Here is a 26631-nt window from a genome sequence, read left to right as displayed (position 1 = left end):
TCTCTCTCCCCTTTTCTTTTCCCTCACTTGGTCACAATAGTGCACATCCCTATCCTCACTTGTCTATTTGAGAACGCTTCACCTTCTCAAACTTAACTCTAAAATTAAGTTCACTCCCTGTATTGATCTTCACTTAGATAAATTGCCTCACTTCAATTTTTTTTAATTCTCTTTTCTTTTCTGGCACATGGATAAATTCCTTCACACCTCACCCCGGAATATTTCTCCAGCCATGGCAGCAAGACAGAGAGACAGAAAATTGAAGGGTAATCAGGAGCCTCCCACAGAAGCGCAACCAACTATGTTAAATGTACCAGTTGTACAAGAAGTAACCAATATTCACAGCTTAGTCGCTAGTATATCTGATGCGCTCTCTCCTAAATTTGAGGCTCTTAGAGCTGAAATCAAACAAGATTTTCTTTCTCTGACACAAGAGGTTCGTCAATTCTCCAATAGGCTGCAGGAAGCCGAACAAAGAGTTTCGGACCTGGAAGATCTAACAATAACGCATAGTTCTAATCTAGAAGGTATAAATAATAACGTACAGAAAATTCAAAACAGATTAGAAGATCTAGAAAATCGTTCTAGAAGAAATAATATAAGAATTATAGGTCTTCCGGAAGAACAACAATATGACAATCTTGTTAATTTTATATCAGAAACCTTGCCTACAATTTTAAAGATGCCATCTACCCTATATCCCATCCCAGTGGAGAGAGCGCACAGACTTGGTCTACCTCGCTCAGGCAATAAAGATAGAACTAGGCCTAGGCCTGTTATCGCTAGAATATTACATTTTCAAGACAAACTTACCTTATTCCAGCATTATCGCAAACAACAGCCTGTTAAGGCTGGAGACGCTACAATCCTTATGTTTCAAGATTTCTCCGCTGACACTGCAGCAAGGAGAAGGGAGCTTGCTCCTATTTGTTCCAAATTGATACAAAAAGGGTACCAGGCAACCATAATGTACCCCTACAAATTAAAGGTTAAAGTTGGGGAAGTCACACACTTCTTTGAAGAAGCTCAACTGGCTGAGAGCTTCTATAACACACTGGGTTCCTAAGCTTAATAACAGCAATATTGAATATCTGATTATTAGACTGAGTGTAAGCTATAGGTTTTTGCTTATGGGAAAGACCGTGTCTCTTCTAGACGTGAGTCCTAGGACCCAACCCCCACCTGTGCGGAGAAAATTTAGGTGTCTAATTTTAAATTATTATTACTATTTTATTTTATTATTATTATTTTTTTTTTTTTTATTTTTTTTTATTTATTTATTTATTTTATTTATTTATTTATTTATTTTTTCTCTCTCTTCTCTTTCTCCCTTCTTAATGTATAAATGAATATGCTGAATAAAAATTGCAAAATAGTATCTTGGAATGTAGGTGGTATATCTACCCCTATAAAGAGAAAAGCAATCCTTAATCACCTGCGAAAGATCCAGACTGACATAGGTTTTATTCAAGAAACCCATTTATCAGCTGAAGAATCTTTAAAACTTAAATCAACATGGGTAAAAGAAATCTATTTTGCACCTAGTGTTAAGAGGAAAAGGGGGGTAGCAATTCTAATAGGAAAGAAAATTGATACCGAAGTCACACATTTTGAGGCTGACATCGGGGGGAGATATGTACTACTGAAAATAAAGATTGCCCAGAAGATGTATACGTTATGTAATACATACGGCCCTAATGTATTTGATCCAAAATTTTGGAACACTTTGCAGACCAAATTATTATCCTTCACGGAAGGCTCTTTAATTATGGGAGGAGATTACAATATGGCACCACAATGCCCGATCGATAGGCTAAGACATAATGTCAAACAGTTAAAACAAAAAAAAGATAATCTAGAGGGTAAGATGTTTAAAAAAATAATGCAGAACTTAGCACTGCGGGATATCTGGAGACAGCAAAATCCTTCTACTCAAAATTTTACCTGTCTTTCCAAGGCGCATAAGACGCTCTCCAGAATCGACATTTTTCTAATTGATGAACGTATGGTGATGAGAGGGGTAAAAACAGATATAGGACCAATATTTCTTTCAGATCATGCACCGATTGTACTTGAGTTTCAGCTTTCACATTTGTATTCTGCTGCAACACGTTTCTTTTTTCCCTACTATCTGACGACTGAGGTAAAATTCAAGAACTGGCTTATAAATAGATATAAGGAATTTGTACATTTTAATAAAGACTATTTAAACCGCCCTGAAGTATTTTGGGACACTGCAAAAGCAGTAATGAGAGGCGAAATAATTTCATATAGCTCAGCCCTGCATAAGAAAATTCGATCTAGAGAAAGAGAATCATGCCAATGTTTAACTAACACTTATAATCATTATCTGCTTGACAAAACCCCCTTAAATTGGGCAAAATACATTAAAGCAAAAAATGAAAGGGATACTTTTGTTTTACTGCAAGAAACTCAAAAGGAATTAAAAATGCAGGCTAAGCTATATAAATATGGTAATAAATCAGGTAAGATGCTGGCCAAATTAATAAAAAATGAGAAAAAACAACCAATCATAGACAAATTGTATAATAAAGGTCTTCAGCTTTCTAAAGCCGAAGACATACTAGCTGCATTTAATGAATATTACCAGGAATTATATTCATTTAAAACAAGTGATACGCATACATCTGATGACTTTTGGAGAGATATCACGTATCCTACTGTCACATCAGAAATGGCTGATAGCCTCAATGTCCCTATTTCCATAGAAGAAATAGAGAAAGTAATATCCAAGCTTGCCTCAAATAAAGCAGCAGGTCCAGATGGCTTGCCTAGTGAATTCTATAAGATCCTGATTGGTGAAGCCACCCCACATCTTTGCACGCTCTTTAACAGCTTCTTTATTAGTGGTAAAATGATCCCCTCTTCATTTACCAATTCTTACACAACTTTGATATTAAAAGGCGGAAAAAACCCTGAATACAAGGAATCCTACAGACCAATTGCACTGTTAAATTCAGATTACAAAATTCTTACTGCAATTCTAGCATCTAGACTTCAAAGACCCCTCTCAGAAATTATACATACTGATCAAGCAGGTTTTCTAAATAACCGCAACTCAGCCTCAAAAATTAGGGAAGCCCTATTGGTGACAGAATATTTTGAGGTACTATCTAATTTAACTAGCGGGGGGGAGGACATACCTGACCTTGCTATTATTTCCTTAGATGCTGAAAAAGCCTTTGATTCAATATTTTACGAACATATCAAAACATCGTTAAGACAATTTGGCATCAGAGGTAATTTTCTTGAATTTATCGAAAATCTATATAAACACCCATCTACAAGATTGATAGTGAATAACAACATTTCCCCCTCTATCTTGTTAGGTAGAGGAACAAGGCAGGGCTGTCCTCTTTCCCTGCTCTTATTTAATATTTCCATTGAACCTCTAGCAATTAAAATACGCCATCATTTGGATGGTATAAAAATTCGTAACTGCGAAATAAAAATCGGTCTGTATGCTGATGATCTGCTGCTTTATTTGGCTAACACCAAACTGAACTTACCAAAACTTTTTCAGATCTTGGAACAATTTGGTACATTCTCTGGATACAAAGTAAATATGACAAAATCAGAGATAGTGTGGCTCAGGAAAAATAAAACTTCAATATTAGAAACTCCTTTTCGCCAAGTAAAAGATTCTTTTAAATATCTAGGGATTCATATTCCGACAAGGTCCGTAGATCTCTATACATTGAATATACCCCCAGTAGTAAAAATGATCAAAGAAAAGCTTTTGTTATGGCAAAATCTCCCAATATCACTTTCTGGAAGGATTGCCCTTTTTAAAATGGCTCTTCTTCCAAAACTTTTATATATACTTCAAAATACACCAATAATTCTATTAGGTAAGGATATACGTTCAATCAATACTTCACTTATACAGTTCTTATGGCAGAATAAGAGGTCAAAGATATCTCTTATGAAACTTTCAATACCAAGAAAGGATGGTGGTCTTGCCTTACCAAACATAAGGCTATATAACCTCTCCTTTCTGGCTCGTGTCGTAACAGACTGGATCTCATCTAATAACTATGTCTTGAATAATTATCTCGAGACCAGTGTCTGCTACCCATATTCTCTATCTGCATTAATACACTTAGTACCTAAAGAAATCCCCTCAGAAATTAAACGATTTAAAACAATTCTTAACCCACTTAAAGCTTGGCACAAGATAGTAACCTTTCTTTCAATTAATAATAGTGCTACCTGTCTTTTGCCTATAATAGGTAACCCTATTTTTCAATCAGGATTGCATTCCGAAGTCTTTAGGAAATGGCATAATCGGGGGTTAACCAAGGTATACCAAATAATTGATAAAGAGAGAAAATATATCAAAACATTCCAGGAATTAAAAAGAGATTTTGATTTGCCCAATAAAGACTTCTTTGCGTATTTGCAATTAAGGCATTTTGCACAGGACCTAGTTAAGAAAGCTGGTTGGGAATGGGGACTAGGTAAACTCGATGATTGGCTTGCTCTAACAAGAAATGGTCATATGTCAATTGCACCATGTTATCACCTTCTGGGTACAAATAAAGGAGAACCGGTACTGGCAAAGATTGCCCTCTACTGGAATACAGCAATCCCTCAGAGTAATATTGAGTCTAAAACTATTCAATTGTCAATTAAAAAAATTGCACAAGTAACGCTCTCTGCAACTTGGAGGGAGGCACATGTTAAGCTCCTTCATGGGGCATATTTTACCCCCGAGAGAGGTTTCAAATGTGTGAATGTAGGGTTTAATAAATGTCCTAAATGTTCGTATCAGGCAGCTGATTTAATACATATGTTTTGGTATTGTCCAAAGATTAAAAATCTCTGGGCTAGGCTCGAATACTGGCTAAAAAAGGTGCTTAAGATAGGCTATGTCTCTTTGACAATATATCAGATAATACTCTGCCTTAAGGAAGAGCCTGGTAAGCAAACTGATGAAAAAATAATAATCTCCGCTATTCTTGCTACCAGGTATTTAATCTGTAAGAAGTGGAAAAGTCATGCAATGCCAAGCATTACTGAAATTAAAAACTGCATGAAAAAACAATGCATTTTAGACCAGAGAAACGCGGATATAAATAATGAACAAGACATTAAAAGGTTCTTTGATAAATGGGCTGCCTTCTTAAAAATCTTTCCGGCTGCAGAAATAGATTATATAATCTTCCCCTTTAGAAATACAGAAATTGTTCTATTAGGGAACTGGTAAAGCTTCAGGAGGAAGAAAGTGATGGTAATTTTTTTTTTTTGTTTGTTTTTGTTTGGTTTTTTTTTTTGTTTTTTTTTTTGTTATGTTTTCTCTTCGCATGGGGGGGGGGGGGGAACAAGGGAGGGGGGGTTATACTGAAAATCAAAAACTCCAAGCATTGTAGGAAAATAAAATGTTTGTGTTCATTAATGCGATGATTAGCCTAAATTTAACTACATGTATAAATGAACATAGTACTATGTTGTCAAATTTATTGTATCTTTTGATTATGCCATGTTTTCAAAATGGTTGATATTGCTTTTGGACAGTGACTTGGATTATAAATAAAACAATTAAAAAAAAAAAAAAATTGAATGTTATAGCTGAATCATGAAAGAAAAAAATTGGGTTAATTGTCCCTTTAACTATTTTGCTATACAACGTGTATGTTGAATTCATTTTGGCTTATTGAATAATTGAGATAACTGTGGAAAACTATGTAGCCTAAGAATAAAATAACCGTTTACCATCTTGGGAAATAATAATGCTCAGGTGCACAAATTATATGGACTTGCAGGGTTTGGCAGCCTTGAACCACCCAACCCCCTCAATCTTTTGGTCACACAAGTGATTATACCTTTGTTTGGGGATTAAATGGTACAGAAATAGACGATTTGACAGTTGGAAACATATTTGTACCTTATTTACCCCGAAATGGTACATATTAGTTCCTTAAGGTGTAATTAACAACCACAGCAGTTGTACCCTAAAGTATTTACAAACGGACCCCAACTATACCCTTTTTCTGACAGTGTATACATATATATATATAACATTGTTTACATGACCATGTGCTCACTGTACAGCCAAACATTTACCTGGGTGCTGCTTCAAATTGTAAGTGTGGATATATTTTTCAGCAGAAAGGCACTCACAGGATCTCTCAAAAAAGATAAGTCCTTTATTTCAAAAAGTTTAAAACATAGGTCAACAAAGGACTTATCTTTTTTGAAAAATCCTGTGAGTGCCTTCCTGCTGATATATATATATATATATATATATATATATATATATATATATATATATATATATATATATATATATATATATATATATATACACAGTATATATATACATATAGATAGATACTTCCATTTTTTTTAGTTTACATATGTTTTTGGTGCTTATATGATTAAATATCAATGCAATTATACATTTAGTTTTAGGAAATAATTTAGCCCACAAGCATTAAATGTGCACATGCAGAACAGTCAAGTCATTGATATATCCTTCACACATGCACAATAATGCTTCAGTATCTCCTATGACATTGAGCTACCGGGAGTGAACTTTAAAGGGACACTAAAGGTATTATTTTATCTATGCATCAGAAATTAATCACAGACCTTAAAAAAAAAAATCTGCACCAAAATACGTTTTAAACTTATTTAAAACGGACATGCCCTTTGAAAGACATTTTTAAGTGGGTTTTTTTTTATTTTTATTTGCTTTACTGTGATCAGATAGTTAGAGATTTACATAAACATTGTGCATATATCAAGCAACCACTGTGCAGCATGCAGGAGGAATTCAAGATATTTGCACTCCAGACTCTCTGGTTACAGTTGAAAAACTGTTTTCAGATTTAAATTACAGGAAAACAAACAATAAAAATAAAGTGGCTTGCAAAGATTGTTCAACGTTTATAGCCTTTCTAGGAAGCGTAGGACAGGAACAAAGTTTACACAAAAACAAGAGATGTTTAAAAGCCAACACTGACCCTGCACTTTCATGTAATATAAGATAAAACGGTTAGCTTTTTATGAACTATCATTATGCTGGCAGTATAGTAGATTGTCTGTATGAATTAAACTTCCATCTTTTGCAATGTTTTTCAGTCAAGCCTTAGCAATAAATGAACACCTGTCTGGTTCTAATATTAGAAAATGTGTTTAAACAGAGCTCAGACATAATATACTGCCCTGAAGAAACATTGATTTAACTCCTTCACTATCAAAGACTACAGGTTAGAGCCAATGAGTTAAAAAAATGTTTTATTTTTAAAAAAATTTGGAAAAACATTATTTTAGAGTTTCAAATTATTTTGAAGAAAATGCAGTCTCAGTAATAATATGCAGAAAGGGGTCTAACGGTTCTATTATTGCCATATATTGTTCTCATACAGCTGTCCATTAACTGCTCCGGACACATTTCACAACAATGCTAACTATAGTGACACATTGAAGGTTATATTGATGTAACCTAGAATGTAGGATTATCGCCATTTGTAGCAACACATTTGCAAACTGTGCCTGCAGCAATATATTAGACTGGGGGCTCAGCAAAGCCTATAGGACAAACAAAAAATCCCAGCAGTGTACTTTGTCCTTGCAATTTTTTGTTACTGTAAAATCACCTTTCATTAACTTGTATTTAAATAATAGTTAAATGTACAAAGATGCAATAAAATTAACGCATTCACTACTGTATGTGGTGAAGATTAATACCAGGTTGGAAGCAACAAGTATAATAAAGCTGATAAAGTAAAAGGCTCTCCCAATGTCACTGTGCTGCAGCAACTGCTGATGACAGTTGCAATAGCGTATAGTTAATTTATAACAAATCTATCACACAACTTTATGCCTTGTGCAAAATGTTACTAACATATTCACTGGTCTTTGGGTCGTCACAAATTTAAACATTAACATGCAATTATTTTAATTAGCACTCACGTCACAAGTAGTCAGTTCTTTTTAAATGATCGTAAACATATTTCTTATGTATACATTATACAAGTAAAGCTTCACCAAAATAAACACTCACGAAAAGAATGGATCCTCTTCGAAATCTTTTAGCAAACTGCCAAACATTCTGCTGATGGTTCAATGCTCCAAACCCAGATCCCCACCACCGGTCCGTTCTCCTCTGCAGCCTGAACAAGAGTGCAACTACTGTTCTCCGACACACCAAATATTAATACTAACGTCACGTGCCTCCAGGCGGCGCCTCCTATTGGTCAGATTACGCCAGAAAGCTCTAGAGACGAAAGCTTCTCCTGTCACCAAGGCAACGGCTGTCAACAATGTTAGTGCCAAAGGCTATTTACAATCCTGCACAGCGCATGCAGTTGTGTTTTGTGAGTTTTCAAAATATGTTTGAATTACACCACAGTGTAAAAAAGATATTTCAAACTAGTTTTAAAAATGACTATAGAAGATATACACTATGAAGAACTCAACTGTAAAATGATCCCTTCAAAATAATTAGGCATAATTACAAAAATTGCAATGCACTTTTATTATTAAATTTGCCTGCTTTTCCTGTAATTTTCGCCAGTAGTTTGAATTCAAAATACAGGCATAATAAAAATTTAAAAAAACCAATACAGATAAAGCATTCCATGCTGATTAAATACATACAACAAAAATAAAATAATCTAACAAACAAATACAAGCTTATATTTTCTAATAAAGCTTTTCTTATGACATAGTCTTAAATTGCTGCTCTCATCTCGACTGTAGGATTTGAGGCGTTAAAATCTTGATTATCAATATTATATAGGTTTGTTAAAGGGACATTAAACCCACATTTTTTCTTTCATTATTCAGATAGAGAATAGCATTTTAAACAACATTCCAATTTACTTCTATTATCTAATTTCCTTCATAAAGATATCCTTTGTTTAAGAAATAACAATGCATATGGATGAGCCAGTCACACAAGGCATCTATGTGCAGCCACCAATCCGCAGCTCCTGAGCCTATCTAGATATGCTTTTCAGCAAAGAATATCAAGAGTATGAACCAAATAAGATAATAGAAGTAAATTCGAAAGTTGTTTAAAATTGCATGCTCTTTCTAAACCATGAAAGAAATCTTTTTGGGTTTAATTTCCCTTTAAAAAAAAGTTCTAAATGCTTCTGCTATATATTTTGTTGAGGTGTGAGCCTGACCTCTTTTAAATACTTCACCAATAAACTGTAAGATTTATTTTTTTCCCTAAGGTATTTAGCAAGGAGGCAGATTTGATTGTTGTTGCCTTCATAATATTTTCTCTTAAAATAAGGAGAGTTTTTTTATAGTCTTTATTTAATGTGCAGCTAAACAAGTTTGTTTATTTTGCAACTCAGATAATAGATTAAACATCTCTTTTTTATGGGCTTTTAAGGAGATTAAAGGGACACTGAACCCAAATTTTTTTCTTTTGTGATTCAGATAGAGCATGCAATTTTAAGCAACTTTCTAATTTACTCTTATTATCAATTTTTCTTCATTCTCTTGCTATCTTTATTTGAAAAAGAAGGTATCTAAGCTATTTTTTAGGTTCAGACCCTGGACAGGACGGTACTTGTTTATTGGTGGGTGAATTTATCCACCAACCCAGGGTTTTCACCAAAAATGGGCCAGCATCTAAACTTACATTCTTGCTTTTCAAATATAGATACCAAGAGAATGAAGAAAATTTGATAATAGGAGTAAATTAGAAAGTTGCTTAAAATTGCATGCTCTATCTGAATCAAGAAAGAAAAAAATTGGGTTCAGTGTCCCTTTAACTCTCCTCTCAGAACATATTTATGAACCTCTCATAAAGTGCCAGCAGCCACTGAAGAGTCTGCATTATTTTGTAAATATTATTTATCGGTTATTTGTAGAGTGCCAACAGATTCCGCATCGCTATAAACATAGACGGTATACAAGGTAGCAATTATAGGGATCAAATGGGTAGAGGGCCCTGCCTAGATTCGCACTGTTGTAGCCAGCTCTTGTAAAGGTGATCTGCAAGCAGTTGGGCTCTTAGGCTTACATTCTAAGGGGGTTCATGGCAGATAGCAATGGAGGAGAGAAACTGTAATTAGGAAAGTTTAGTGTAGGTTGTTGACCTCCGTTGAGGGAGGAGCCACGAAACAGCTGCCTTGAAAACGATTCCATAGCTCATCGCCATTTAGCCCCGAGGATTGGAGGGGGTTCATGTGTGGCACCCAGTATGGCTTTCGCCCGCTTGAGTCAGAAGGTTCTTCAGGCCGGTTGGGCCCACGGACTCAACGTTTTTATTCCTGCACTTTCCCCAAAACAGAGCTTCCTGTGTACAGGAGAAGATCCCCGTCACAAAATCAGGTGTACCCTTGTTTGGGGTTGTGTAAGATAGGGTTAAGTGTTTTATTCCCAGATGGGGAAAAAAAATCAGTAATACTTTTACCCCAAAAAAATGTTGCAGAGCAATATGTGCCTGGAGGCTCAGAGTTGGCGGTGCTGCTTGAGGACAGTATTGTTGATACGCAGAGTGATCCAAGTTTCACATACCTACCTCGCAGTTTAGAACATTTGTCGAGGAGCCAAAGTTGCATAAAACCCTCTCCGGCCATTAAAGAAATCACTTGGTATTCCTAGGCTCACACGGAGCTACTGGTTAAGGGGTCCCACCAGGATTTGGTGCTAATTCCTCATGCCCCTTTTTAGGATCGCAAGTATATCTTTTCTTTTGCATATTTCATATTGGTATTTTGGCAATTGCTGGTTGACTGCATTATTGTTATAAACAAGGAATTTATAATGAGCATTGCCACACAGTGTGCTTATCTTATTGTAATTGGATGGTAAAGTTGCCAATTGAACTCTTAGATTGCTCCAAAGGAATGGAGTAATTATTAAGTTGCTGATCTATCTCAGGATTTACCATTACCCCTTTTATTTAAAGAAATATCACTGGTTGTTATATTGTTAAAACAACATGACATGATTAAAGAGTTCCAGATGGCTAGAGATAATCCTTTATTGTTCAGATTATATCAAGAGTATACTCTAAAAGGACTGCCATACTCCTGTTGTGTGGAGCCGGGAAATCATAAATACTTTCTCTATACGGAACTTATAAATTTATCTGACAAGTTGTTTGCTGTATAATGAGTATTGTCAGAGTTGTAGAGTTGATAGAAGAACGCTATTGTAATTATCCACAAAAATGCCATGAGGTTGTGTTCTTGCTGTATTGAAATCTTGAGAATTAGATTTATTGAGAGAAAAAGTTAAATTGTCACATCTAAAAAGCCTATTGTATTTGCCATTTGTTTGTATTTCTTAGTTTTTATGTGTTTATCCCTCAGCAGGTAAAGTAAACACATATCCTGTATTCAATACTTGGCTCTGCTGGGTGTAAATTTACAACCTATCACCTATTTAGTTTAGCTCTGATATTGATATTGATTGGAATACTAAAATCTGCTAAGTACTCATAGGTTTTTATGTATCTAGCCTGTAACATCTGAAAGTAAAATGGATACATATAGAGACTAATATTAGTGAACTCCTCTGTGTACTATAAAGACTGCTGTGAAGATATTCCATTGTTAGCTTATCATGACACCAGTCCAACCATTAGCTTGTTTGTTCTGACATCAGACATTCAGCTATTCATTGCACAACAGGTGCTTTTTGTACTTGTTTTGCACTTATTTTATTTTAAAAAATAAATACAATTAAAAAATTATCTACACATACATACACACACACATATATATATATATATATATATATATATATATATATATATATATATATATATATATATATATATATATATTTTTTTTTTTTTTTTACTTTTTTCCTCTCTTTACCCGGTACCGGGACTGTATGAGGATTTTTCCTCTTGGTTTCGGTTCTTCCGGTCTTTGGTTTGTACACTGTATTTTTTTGCATCTTCACTGTTTTATTTATATGCACTATAATTCATGGAAAATGTATCACCCAGGTGAAACAAAATTCACCCATAATGCCTGTTAAGCAAAAAGAAAAAAGGAATAGGATAACTGATGTCAGTATAGAATCTATACCTGAAGTAATGATATCTTAGCAGATACTCAGTTCTTAATATCACAATTGTCTGATCTCTTTTAACTCCAATTTGAGTCAATAAAAAAAAACCTAACTAATATATCAACAGAGTTGATCTCTTTATCCACTGAAGTGAGGTAATTTGGTTCAAGAATAACAGAAGCAGAAAGTAGAATGTCTGACATAGAAGATTTAGTCAATTCCCAAGAAAATACCCTACAGAAACAAGAAACCCAAATTTCTAATTTGTAGAATCAACTAGAGGATATGGAGGATTGCTCTAGGCGAAACAACATAAGAATAGTGGGTCTACCTGAAAGCCCAGAGTTTGATGACCTCTTGAAATTCACGTCCATTCTTCTTCCACAAACATTGGGCTTTTCCCCGCAGCAGATCACCCTAGATATTGAAAAGGCTCATAGAGTCAGTATTAAGAAACACAATCTGACTGGGTTGAATAATCCTAAAATGTGTATAAGATAAGATAGAATTGTTAAAATTATATAAAAATCAGCGAGGGTTATTCACTGTGGCAAACGCCAAAATATTTTTGTTTCAAAACTATTCAGCAGAAACTTCTTCTAAAAGAAAGTCTATGGCTCTATATTTTATATAGTTGATTAGCAAAGGTTTTAAGGCATTTATGATTTATCCGGCAAAGATTAATAGATTGGTTCTTAATTATGTTACAGAGGCAAAAGAGTTCATTTCGGCTAAATGATGATTGCACCCAAGATATGTGATAATCTTACAAGAGGTGTAACAGTTTATTTTTATTATTTGTATATACTGATAGCATGGTTAATATGCTTTATGCAGACTTAAATATGTGTTTTTCTAGAGTGTGTTATGTTGTTATTAAGGGGGAATTTTTTTTCTTCTCCTCCTCCCCACCTCTCCTATGGCCGGATTTTATTTCTTTAGAGATAGATAAATGTTGCCCAAGGTAAATGATGTTAAAATTCTCTCTTGGATTGTAGGGGGAATCTCTTCCCCTGCTAAACGCAAACTCATAATTAAACAGCTAGCTAAAGATAAGCCAGACTTTTTTTTGCAAGAAACACATATGTCTGAATTAGAATCGGCCAAATTAAAGATTAAATGGGTTGGGAAGGTAGTAGCAGCTTCAACAACTAATAGGAAATGTGGGGTTGCTATTTTATTGAACAAAGAACTTAACTATATAATTGAAAGCTGTGAAAGTGACCCTGAAGCGAGGTTTATTATAATACATATTGTAATAAATGACTTAAAATATATCTTCTGTAACATTTATGCCCCAAACAACTTCTCTTCTGAATTTTGGAAAAAAATCCAAGTTAAACTGTTTCCTTAAAGAAATGCAAATCTTATAGTAGGGGGGTGATTTTAATCTGACTCAATGGCCTCTATTTATTAAGCCGTCGACTTTCTTGCATTCAACGGCACCAATACGCTTGCCTAAGATCGCCTAACATTGCCGCCGTGGACCTGAATACGCTCTCCAAAATTATCAAAAAAGCTGTCAAAAAGTCGCGCACCAAGTACGGTGCGATGAGCAGCAGACTGTTGATAACTAACAGTCATCGATCTCATTGCTCTTCGGCTTTTTCCCAGCTATACTGTCACTAAGCACCCACACTATACTATACTGTTTTACCCCCTAAACCGCTGCTCCCGGAGCCCCCCGCAACTAAATAAAGTTATTAACCCCTAAACCGCCACTCCCGGACCCTGCCGCAACTCTAATAAATGTATTAACCCCTAAACTGCCGCTCACAGACCCCGCCACAACTAAATAAAGTGTTTAACCCCTAAACCGCCGCTCCCGGACCCCGCCGCCACCTACATTACCTATTAAGCCCTAATCTGCCGCCCCCTATACCGCGCCACCTACATAAAGTTATTAACCCCTATCCTGCCGATCCCGGACCCCGCCGCAACAAAATAAATTGTTTAACCCCTAAACTGATGCTCCCGGAGCCCACCGCCACCTATATTATATTTATTAACCCCTAATCTGCCCCCCCTACACCGCCCCCTCTATAATAAACATATTAACCCCTAAACCTAAGTCTGACCCTAACACCCACTAACTTAAATATAATTTAAATAACTCTAAATAAATATTCCTATAATTAACTAAATAATTCCTATTTAAAACTAAATACTTACCTATAAAATAAACCCTAAGATAGCTACAATATAACTAATAGTTACATTGTAGCTAGCTTAGGGTTTATTTTTATTTTACAGGCAACCTTGTATTTATTTTAACTAGGTAGTTATTAAATAGTTATTAACTATTTAATAACTTCCTAGTTAAAATAAAGACAAAAGTACCTGTAAAATAAAACCTAACCTAAGTTACAATTACACCTAACACACACTATAATTAAAATAATTAAATAAATTAACTACAATTAAATAAAATTAAATACAATTAAATAAAATTAACTAAAAGTACAAAAAAAACCACTAAATTACAGAAAATAAAAAAATAATTACAAGAATTTTAAACTAATTACACCTAATCTAATCCCCCTAATAAAATAAAAAAGCCCGACAAAATAATAAAAATCCCTACCCTATACTAAATTACAAATAGCCCTTAAAAATGCCTTTTGCGGGGCATTGCCCCAAAGTAATCAGCTCTTTTACCTGTAAAAAAAATTACAATACCCCCCCAACATTAAAACCCACCACCCACACACCCAACCCTACTCTAAAACCCACCCAAACCCCCCTTCAAAAAAACTAACACTAACCCCCTGAAGATCACCCTACCTTGAGACGTCTTCACCCAACCGGGCCTAAGTCCTCAACGAAGCCGGGCAAAGTCTTCATCCAACCGGGCAGAAGAGGTCCTCCAGACGGGCAGAAGTCTTCATCCAGGCAGCATCTTCTATCTTCATCCATCCGACGAGGAGCGGCTCCATCTTCATGACATCCAACGCGGAGCATCCATCCAGACCGATGACTACCCGACGAATGAATATTCCTTTAAATTACGTCATCCAAGATGGCATCCCTTGAATTCCGACTGGCTGATAGGGGTTAATAACTTTATGTAGGTGGCGGCGGTATAGGGGGAGGCAGATTAGAGGTTAATAGGTATAATGTGGTGGCGGGGTCTGGGAGCGGAGGTTTAGGGGTTAATACATTTATTAGAGTTGCAGCGGGGTCTGGGAGCGGCGGTTTAGGGGTTAATAAATTTATTAGAGTGGCGGTGGGCTCCGGGAGCGGCGGTTTAGGGGTTAATAAGTATAATGTAGGTGTCGGCGGTGTAGGGGGGGGCAGATTAGGGGTGTTTAGACTCGGCGTACATGTTAGGGTGTTAGGTGTAGACATTTACCATAGGAATCAATGGGATATCGGGCAGCAGCGAACATGAGCTTTTGCTGCTGTCAGACTCCCATTGATTCCTATGGCATCCGCTGCCTCCAGGGCTGCGGATTGAAAACCAGGTACGCTGAGCCAGAAAAGTGGCGAGCGTACCTGCTAGTTCTTTGATAACTTCCAAAAGTAGTCAGATTGTGCCGAACTTGCGTTCGGAACATCTGTAGTGACGTAACCGACGATCTGTGTTGGACTGAGTCCGGCAGATCGTATGTTACGTCACTATATTCTACTTTTGTCAATCTGTAGGGTTTGATAACTACGGCGAATCAGGCTCGCCACAAATACACTGCGGAATTCCAGCATATTTGCGGTAGACAGCTTGATAAATAGAGGCCAATGTCCGGAGACAGACAGGGTTTTCTGTAAAAACCCGAGAATTTATAATAAAAGTACAAAAATCTTTAAAAAAATTGTGTCAAACTCAAACTAGTTGATGTTTGGAGAATGAAGAACCCAGATTCTCGGGTGTTTACGTGTGAGTCTAAATCTTATAAAAACCTTTTCTAGAATAGATCTCTTCTTAATATCTGAATCCCTGTCTATCCAGAAAATATATCCCAATATTGGAGAAGTTCTAATATTGGATCATGCCATTATTTCTCTATCATTTCCTCCAGTGGCGAAACCAGGAGATAAATTGCGAACATTCTTTTTTCCACGTTTTCTCCTCCAAAATGTTAAATTTGCACTATGGTTAAAGCAAAAATGGAAAGATTTCTGTAGTAATTATTGGATATTTTAATAAAATTGAAATTTTCTGGGAAGCCTCTAAGGCGGTATTACGGGGAGAAATTAAAGCATACATATGCACCATGAATAGAAGAAATCATGCAACAGAAATACAACTTACCAGCGTGGTTAGAAATGCTTTTAGAGATTTTCATAGGGCACAGACAATTATGAACTGGAACAAATATTTAAAGGCAAGAAAAGAGAGAGACCTTTTTCTTAAACAAAAATCAGTAGAGCAAGATGTAAAGGCTAACCTGCACTTTAAAGGCTTCAATGGGTGTTTAGCTAAATATCTGGCTAGATTAGTGAAAAACTGGAAAAAAATAAATTTTATACCAGTTATTAAAATAGGCGATAATAGTTTTACAGAAACTAAAGATATTACTAAAGGGTTCTTTGATTTCAATCAACAGCTATATACAGAAATTGATGTTAATCAGGATATACAAGAGTCCTTTTGGGCTAGTATTAAGATACCTAGGATCTCGGAAGAAGATATATTGATGTTGAATGCTCCAATCTCTGAGGAGGAAATTAGTAAAGCGATTGATCACCTTAAATTAAATAAAGTCGCAGGCCCAGACTGCTTACCAGCTGAATTTTATAAAAATTTGGCAGTAGATATAAAGGTTTCACTCGAGAAACTATTTAATTATTATTTTGGTACTAGCAATCCTATGTTGGCTTATTTTTCTGCGGCTAATATTTCTCTAATCCTTTAAAAAGGGAAAAACCCACAAGATACTGCTTCATATGGCCCCATCTCTGTTTTAAATGCAGATTACAAAATGTTATCCTCTATTATTGCTAATAGATTGTGCCGGTGCATAGATAAAATTATACATGTGGATCAGACTGGCTTTAAGCTGGATAGAAACTCAGCCAGACATATTTGAAAGGTAGTCACCTTTGTAGATTACTGTTGGAATATCAAAAAATTTAATAAGAATAGTACTTTACGGTACATTGCACTCTTGATTTTAGATGCCGAAAAGGCTTTCGATTATTTCTTGGCAATATCTTTTTCTCTGATATAAATAAATTTGGATTCAAGAACCAATTCACACAGTTTGTGCAGAAATTATATAATCATCCTATTTCTTTTTTGCTTATTAATAACTGTCTCTCTCCTAAAATTATATTGAGAAGAGGAACGCGGCAGGGATGTCCATTATCTCCATTACTATTTAACATAGCGTTTAAACCACTTGCCATTAAACTAAGGGGTATTATGAAGGGAATCATGTTGGGCCCACAGCAGCTTAATATTTTGCTCTATGCTGAGGATTTATTACTTTTTTTTAATAAAATACTAGATTTTTAATCCCTATGTCATTGCAGTGTCTTAATGAGTTTAGCCTCTTTTCAGGGTGTAAGATAAATCTCCAGAAAAGTGAGTTATTATGCATTAATAAATCAAAATCAAGTTTACAAGATCATCCTTTTAAAACAGTGGAAACTATTAAATATTTGGGGATTTTGATTCATAAGAATCCTAAAAAATGGTATTCACTCAATTTCCATCCACTCCTAGATAAAATAAAAACAGATCTGGAAATGTGGGTCTCTTACCCAGTTATCTATCACGGCACATATCAATTTAATTAAAACAATAATCTTTCCTTGTTTATTATATCCTCTTCAAAACTTACTTGTATTTATACCCAAGTCAGATCTTGGTAAACTAATGTCATGGTTTTGTAAATTTTTATGGGGAGGTAAGAAACCCCAGATTTCCTTAGATAGATTGATGCAAAAAAAAAGTGTTTGTGGGATTGCTTTTACCTGATATTAAATTATATAATTGGGCTGCATTGTGTAAAATTGCAATTGATTGGATTGTAGAGACAAATATTTTCTCAGCCTCTCATATTGAAAATTATTTCATTTCGCTTTTCTTGCTTAAAGCAATTCTACATTGCCCTGTGGAGTCACTGCCTTCTAATGTTTTAATTAAAATTTAATTATTGCGTGGCATAAATGCTGTACCTTAATTTAGGCCAATTCTAGCTTCTCTGACTATTTACCCATAAGAGGTAATTCACAATTTACTCCAGGGATCTATAATGAGGCTTTCAGAGTATGGGGCGAGATGGGCCTTAATGTCAGGGTTTTTTCTCTGTTTTGTTTGCCATGTGCTGCTGGTAGCCATTTTACTCACCTCTCTTCCTGACTATGGTGCATTGTGGGGGATGCTGCTCATTTCCTGCACTTCCTTTTATGGCCAGACTGGTGTGCATCATCCGTGTGAGACAGGATGCAGTCTCAGAATTGTGATGTCATCACTTATTATTTAAAGGGCCTCTGTTCAGTATGCTTTGCCTTTGCATTGTCTCAGACCTGTTTGTGAGAGTTCATGTGTATTACCTGACTGCCTGATGTCCTTCCTGGTTCCTGATCCCTGGCTTGTTCCTGACTCTGCTGTTTTCCTTGTTCCTGATTCTGGCTCATCTGCCTATTCGCTTTGGCTCCTGACTCGGCTCATCTGACTACCAGCTCTGGTTTTGACTCCTGGCTTGTTATTTGACTTGTGGACTTTTTATTATTTTTTGCTATTAATAAAGGTGTGATTATTTTTGCAAATCTTGTCTCAGTCTGATTCCTGGCACCCTGACACTTAATTTTGTTTCACAAATATTTGGAGAGAATAGACAGATTGTATCCTTTCAGACTATAGACCAACAGTATCAAATCTCTAATAAGAGCTTTTTTGCATATTTGCAGCTAAGGCATTTTATTAATTCTTACAGGATTGATTATTCTCTCTCTATGGCATGGTCCGATACTGAGATTTGTATTCAAAAATTTATCACAGGTGATGCCTCTATCTCCCTACCGTATGGTATTATGCTGGCCAAACAAGGTGTGTCTTTTATGGACCTGTCACTTTCCGATATGGAGTCAGATAAAATAAAAAAAAGCTTTGCAGCCCTTAATACATGTATAATCTCAACGAGTTGGAAAGAGTCTCATATGAAAATAATCAATAATTATTATCTGACCCCCAGTGTAGACTGGGTAGAATATTTCCAGCAACACCTTCAGTTTGTCCTGTAAAAAATCGCAAGCAGACTTATCACATATGTTGTGGTTCTGTCCAAAAATGTTTCAGTTATGGCAAAAAAACATAATTTATGTAAAAATTTACCTGATAAATTAATTTCTTTCATATTGGCAAGAGTCCATGAGCTAGTGACATATGGGATATACAATCCTACCAGGAGGGGCAAAGTTTCCCAAACCTCAAAATGCCTATAAATACACCCCTCACCACACCCACAATTCAGTTTAATGAATAGCCAAGAAGTGGGTGATAAAGAAATGAGTAAAAAGCATCAACAAAGGAATTTGGAAATAATTGTGCTTTATACCAAAAAATCATAACCACCATAAAAAGGGTGGGCCTCATGGACTCTTGCCAATATGAAAGAAATTAATTTATCAGGTAAATTCTTACATAAATTATGTTTTCTTTCATATAATTGGCCATGAGTCCATGAGCTAGTGACGTATGGGATAGCAATACCCAAGGTGTGGAACTCCACGCAGGAGTCACTAGAGAGGGAGGGATAAAAATAAAAACAGCCATTTTTCGCTGAAAAAAATTAACCTCCAACCCAAAATATAAGTTTATTCTCATAAATGAAAGGAAAAAAATTAAAACATAAGCAGAGGAATCAAACTGAAACAGCTGTCTGAAGAACTTTTCTACCAAAAACTGCTTCCGAAGAAGCAAATACATCAAAACGGTAGAATTTAGTAAATGTATGCAAAGAAGACCAAGTTGCTGCTTTGCAAATCTGATCAACTGAAGCTTCATTCCTAAAAGCCCACGCAGTGGAGACTGATCTAGTAGAATGAGCTGTAATTCTCAAAGGCAGGGCTTGACCCGACTCCAAATAAGCTTGATGAATCAAAAGCTTTAACCACAATGACAAAAAAACGGCAGAAGCCTTCTGACCTTTCTTAGGACCAGAAAAGATAACAAATAGACTAGAAGTCTTCCTGAAATCTTTAGTAGCTTCAACATAATATTTCAGAGCTTTCACCACATCCAAAGAATGTAAAGATCTCTCCAAATAATTATTAGAATTAGGACACAAGGAAGGGACAACAATTTCTCTATTAATGTTGTTAGAATTCACAACCTTAGGTAAGAATTTAAATGAAGTCCGCAAAACTGCCTTATCCTGATGAAAAATCAGAAAAGGAGATTCACAAGAGAGAACAGATAATTCAGAAACTCTTCTAGCAGAAGAGATGGCCAAAAGAAACAACACTTTACAAGAAAGTAGTTTAATGTCCAAAGAAATTACACTCCAAGGAGGAGAGATTGATTTAATGACAGACTTGATACGAACCAAAGCCTGAACAAAACAGTGAATATCAGGAAGCTTGGCAATCTTTCTGTGAAAAAAAAAAACAGAAAGAGCAGAGATTTGTTCCTTCAAGGAACTTGCAGACAAACCTTTATCCAAACCATCCAGAAGAAATTGTAAAATTCTAGGAATTCTAAAAGAATGCCAAGAGAATTTATGAGAGGAACACCATGAAATATAAGTCTTCCAAACTCGATAATAAAAGTATTAATCACAGAATCAGAGAAACCTCTATGACTAAGCACTAAACATTCAATTTCCATACCTTCAAATTTAATGATTTGAGATCCTGATGTAAAAACAGACCTTGAGACAGAGGGTCCAGCCTTAATGGAAGTGGCCAAGGTTGGCAACTGGACATCCAAACAAGATCCGCATACCAAAACCTGTGAGGCCATGCTGGAGCAACCAGCAGCACAAACAATTGCTCCATGATGATCAACACATCCACTACTTCTGCCTGAGGATCCATGGACCTGGACAGGTACCTGGGAAGTTTCTTGTTTAGATGAGAAGCCATCAGATCTATTTCTGGAAGACCCCACATCTGAACAATCTGAGAAAACACATCTGGATGGAAGGACCACTCCCCCGGATGTAAAGTCTGACGGCAGAGATAATCCGCTTCCCAATTGTCTATACTTGGGATATGAACCGCAGAAATTAGACAGGAGCTGGATTCTGCCCAAGCAAGTATCCGGGATACTTCTTTCATAGTTTGGGGACTGTGAGTCCCACCCTGATGATTGACATATGGCAAAAACAAAACAAATGAATGGTTCTCTCTTCAACAGAGGCCAAATCTGAAGAGCCATAAAAATTGCAAGGAGTTCCAAAATATTGATTGGTAATCTCGCCTCTTGAGATTTCCAAACCCCTTGTGCTGTCAGAGATCCCCAAACAGCTCCCCAACCTGAAAGACTCACATCTGTTGTGATCACAGTCCAGGTTGGACAAACAAAAGAGGCCCCTAGAACTATACGATGGTAATCTAACCACCAAGTCAGAGATAGTCGAACATTGGGATTTAAGGATATTAATTGTGATATCCTTGTATAATCCCTGCACCATTGGTTCAGCATACAAAGCTGGAGAGGTCTCATATGAAAATGAACAAAGGGGATCGCGTCCGATGCTGCAGTCATGAGACCTAAAACTTCCATGCACATAGCTACTGAAGGGAATGACTGAGACTGAAGGTTCCGACAGGCTGCAACCAATTTTAAACATCTCTTGTCTGTTAGAGACAGAGTCATGGACATTGAATCTATCTGGAAACCTAAAAAGGTAATCCTTGTCTGAGGAATCAAAGAACTATTTGGTAAATTGATCCTCCAACCATGTTTTCGAAGAAACAACACTAGTTGATTCATGTGAGATTCTGCAGAACATAAAGACTGAGCGAGTACCAAGATATTGTCCAAATAAGGAAACACTGCAATACCACGCTCTCTGATTACAGAGAGTAGGGCACTGAGAACCTTTGAAAAGATTCTTGGAGCTGTCGCTAGGCCAAAAGGAAGAGCGACAAATTGGTAATGATTGTCTAGAAAAGAGAATCTCAGAAACTGATAATGATCTGGATGAATCGGAATATGAAGATATGCATCCTGTAAGTCTATTGTGGACATATAATGCCCTTGCTGAACAAAAGGCAGAATAGTCCTTATAGTCACCATTTTGAAAGTTGGTACTCTTACATAACTATTCAAAATTTTCAGATCCAGAACTGGTCTGAATGAATTTTCTTTCTTTGGGACAATGAATAGATTTGAATAAAACCCCAGACCCCGTTCCTGAAATGGAACTGGCATGATTACCCCTGAAAACTCCAGGTCTGAAACACACTTCAGGAAAGCCTGAGTCTTTTCTTGGTATTGCTGGGATGCATGAGAGAAAATATCTTCCCACAGGAGGTCTTACTCTGAATCCTATTCAGTACCCCTGAGAGACAATTCTCAGAATCCATCAATTTTGGACAGAATTTGTAGAAACATCCTTGAAAAATATTAATCTGCCCCCTACCAGCTGAGCTGGAATGAGGGCCGCATCTTCATGCAGACTTGGGGGCTGGCTTTGGTTTCTTAAATGACTTGGATTAATTCCAATTTGAAGAAGGTTTACAATTGGAAACAGATTCCTTGGGGGAAGGATTAGGTTTCTGTTCCTTATTTTGTCGAAAGGAACGAAAACGGTTAGAAGCTTTAGATTTACCCTTAGGTCTTTTATCCTGAGGCAAAAAAACACTCCCTTTCCCCTCAGTGACAGTTGAAATAATCAAATTCAACTGAGAACCAAATAACTTATTACCTTGGAAAGAAAGAGATAGCAATCTGGACTTAGAAGTCATGTCAGCATTCCAAGATTTAAGCCACAAAGCTTTTCTAGCTAAAATAGCTAAATACATAGATTTAACATCGATTTTGATGATATAAAAAATGGCATCACAAATAAAATGATTAGCATGTTGAAGCAAGCGAACAATGCTAGACACATCAGAATCCAATTCTTGTTGCGCTAAATTTTCCAACCAAAAAGTTGATGCAGCTGCAACATTAGCCAAAGAAATTGCAGGCCTGAAAAGATGACACAAATATAAATAGGCTTTCCTTAGATAAGATTCAAGTTTCCTATCTAAAGGATCTTTAAAAGAAGTACTATTTTAAATAGGAATAGTAGTACGTTTAGCAAGAGTAGAGATAGCCCCATCAACTTTGGGGATCTTTTCCCAAAACTCTAATGTAACTGCTGGCAAAGGATACAATTTTTTAAACCTTGAAGAAGGAATAAAAGAAGAACCAGGCATATTCCATTCCATAGAAATCATATCAGAAATAGCATCAGGAACTGGAAAAACCTCTGGAGTAACCACAGGAGGTTTATAAACAGAATTTAAACGTCTACTAGTTTTAATATCAAGAGGACTAGTTTCCTCAATATCCAATGTAATCAACACTTCTTTTAACAAAGAACGAATATACTCCATTTTAAATAAATAAGTAGATTTGTCAGTGTCAATATCTGAGGAAGGATCTTCTGAATCAGATAGGTCATTTGAAATTTCATCAACTTTATGAGAAATTTTAAAAGACCTTTTACGTTTATTAGAAGGCGGCAGACAAAGCCTTCTGAATAGAATCAGCAATACATTATTTTAAATTCACAGGTATAGCTTGTACATTAGATGTTGAAGGAACAGCAACCGGCAATGTACTACTACTGATGGACACATTATCTGCATGTAAAAGTTTATCATGACAACTATTACAAACCACAGCTGGAGATATAATCTCCACAAATTTACAAGAAATGCACTTAGCTTTGGTAGAACTGTTATCATGCACCAGGGTTCCAACAGTGACAGGATCAGATTGAGACATCTTGCAAATGTAAGAGAAAAAAAACAACATATAAAGCAAAATTATCAATTTCCTTATATGGTAGTTTCAGGAATGGGTAAAAAATGCAAACAGCATAGCTGCAGACAAATTTGCGTCATTGAACGTAACTGCGTGCCAAAATATCTTGCGCCAAAAATGACGCAATATACTTTGGCATTTTGCGCCCTCGCAAGCCTAATTCTGCCCGCGAATTTAAAATGACAGTCAGTTGAAAAAAAGACTATAACCCAGGTAAGAAATACATTTTTCCTAAAAAATGCATTTCCCATATATGAAACGGACAGTCTGCAAAAGGAAATATACTGAAAACCTGAATCATGGCAAATATAAGTACAATACATATATTTAAAACTTTATATAAATACATAAAGTGCCAAACCATAGCTGAAAGTGTCTTAAAGGGACACTGTACCCAAATTTTTTCTTTTGTGATTCAGATAGAGCATGACATTTTAAGCAACTTTCTAATTTATTCCTATTATCAAATGTTCTTTATTCTCTTGGTATCTTTATTTGAAATGCAAGAATGTAAGTTTAGATGCCGGCCCATTTTTGGTGAACAACCTAGGTTGTCCTTGCTGATTGGTGGATAAATTCATCCACCAATCAAAAACTGCTGTCCAGAGGTCTGAACCAAGAAAAAACCTTAGATGCCTTCTTTTTCATATAAAGATAGAAAGAGAAAGAAGAAAAATTAATAATAGGAGTAAATTAGAAAGTTGCGGAAAATTGCATGCTCTATCTGAATCACGAAAGAAAAAAAAGGGTTCAGTGTCCCTTTAAGTAATGAAAACATAATTACCAAAAGACACCCATCCACATATAGCAGATAGCCAAACCAGTACTGAAACGGTTATCAGTAGAGGTAATGGAATATGAAAGTATATTGTCGATCTGAAAAGGGAGGTAGGAGATGAATCTCTATGACCGATAACAGAGAACCTATGAAATAGATCTCCTGTGAGGAAAACCATTGCATTCAATAGGTGATACTCCTTTCACATCCCTTTGACATTCACTGTACTCTGAGAGGAATCTGGCTTCAAAATGCTGAGAAGCGCATATCAACATAGAAATCTTCACCACCTCCATAGGAGACAATTTTTGTAAAACTGAATTGTGGTTGTGGTGAGGGGTGTATTTATAGGCATTTTGAGGTTTGGGGAACTTTACCCCTCCTGGTAGGATTGTATATCCCATACGTCACTAGCTCATGGACACTTGCCAATTACATGAAAGAAATAGCTATTTGGCTATCAAAGTTATATGAGGGTCATAGAGTTGGGATTTTTAGTGTTAATATTAACACTATAATTATTGCAGTAAGACATTTAATATTTAAAAACTGGAAAGCCAGTTCTGCCCCAGCATTTTCTCTGGTACTTCAAGAAATGTAACCACAAATTATATTTGAATCTTATCATTTACAATCTGTATCAGAAAAAAGAATAAAAACTTTCTTAAACGGCTGGTTACCAATTATTAAATCTTACCCGCTCCATATACAAAAGCATATACTGTCCCCATTTTGTAGCTCTGATAGTTTTGCTTAATTAGTCTTATTAATTTTTTTCCCAGCGAATTGGATATCTTTATATAGAGAGGTTTAGAGCTAGTCTGAGTTTGAATAGAACTAAATATGTCTTGGCCTTTCTATGGGTAGACCAATAAGATTGAGTTGCTATAATATTTATTAGAAAGATCTAGGGTGTGGTTTCCCTGGCCACAGTGGGAAGATGATCCCCATTTTTTTTTCTCCTGTTTTCTTTTTTTCTTATTATTCAATTCTAAAAATATGCCAACAATGTAGAGGTATATATTCTATAGGCATTATATTGTCATACGAGATTATAATTTTTCATTATTTTTTTCTCTTCATTGAACTGAATCTAAGTGATTTACATTGTTTGATGATTAAAAATAGGCCTCTTGGTTCTTAAGCATGTCACCCTGCGTGGTGTTGTTAAAATCAATGCAATTCTTTGTTATCTCTACACTGTTGGATTATAAATAAATGATTTTTAAAAAAAGGAAAGTTTAGAGTAGGTTGTATGCATCCCTGAACAGAAGAGTCTTTAGGGAGTGATTGAAGCTTACAAAACTAGGAAAGAGTCTTGTGGAGCGAGGCAGAGAGATCCACAAGATGGGAGCCAGTCTGGAGAAGTCCTGTAAATGGGAATGTGAGGCAGTAACAAGAGAGGAGGAGAGGAGGAGGTCGTGAGCAGAGCGTAGGGGATGGGAGGGAGAGAATCTGGAGACAAGGTCTGAGATATAGAGGGGAGCAGTGCAGTTGAGGGCTTTGAATGTCAGAGTCAGAATTTTGTGTTTAATCCTGGAGGCAAGAGGAAGCCAGTGAAGGGATTGGCAGAGAGGTGCAGCAGATGAAGAGTGACGTGTAAGGAAGATGAGCCTGGCAGATGCATTCATTATGGATTGTAAAGGAGCTAGATGGCAGCTAGGGAGACCAGAGAGGACGGAGTTGCATTAGTCAAGGCGGGAAAGGATGAGAGAGTGGATTAAAATCTTTATTGTGTCTTGTGTAAAGAAATGTCTAATTTTAGAGATGTTTTTAAGGTGGAAGCAGCAGAATTTAGCCAAAGCCTGAATGTGAGGAGTGAAAGAAAGATCTGAGTCAAGTGTGACCCCAGGACATCGGGCATGCTGGGTTGGGGTAATGATGGAGTTGTCAACAGTTATAGAGA

The 26631-nt window shown here is 36.1% G+C and overlaps 1 protein-coding gene across 3 annotated transcripts in view; it reads right to left on the bottom strand.

The window, feature by feature from the left end:
- MLF1 (myeloid leukemia factor 1) overlaps window positions 1-8169 on the bottom strand; it is a 96616-nt gene extending 88447 nt beyond the window's left edge. For all 3 annotated transcript variants that reach the window (XM_053710088.1, XM_053710089.1, XM_053710090.1), the window contains exon 1: window positions 8033-8169. In XM_053710088.1, the coding sequence (XP_053566063.1) occupies window positions 8033-8079 (47 nt within the window). In that variant the 5' untranslated portion in view covers window positions 8080-8169. The remainder of the gene's footprint in view (window positions 1-8032) is intronic.
- Window positions 8170-26631: the final 18462 nt, after the last annotated feature.

Source organism: Bombina bombina, chromosome 4 (genome assembly GCF_027579735.1).
Source record: "Bombina bombina isolate aBomBom1 chromosome 4, aBomBom1.pri, whole genome shotgun sequence".
NCBI classification, from domain to species: domain Eukaryota; kingdom Metazoa; phylum Chordata; class Amphibia; order Anura; family Bombinatoridae; genus Bombina; species Bombina bombina.
Note: the sequence above shows the minus strand (reverse complement) of the source record. Positions and strands in the feature narration are given on the sequence as shown.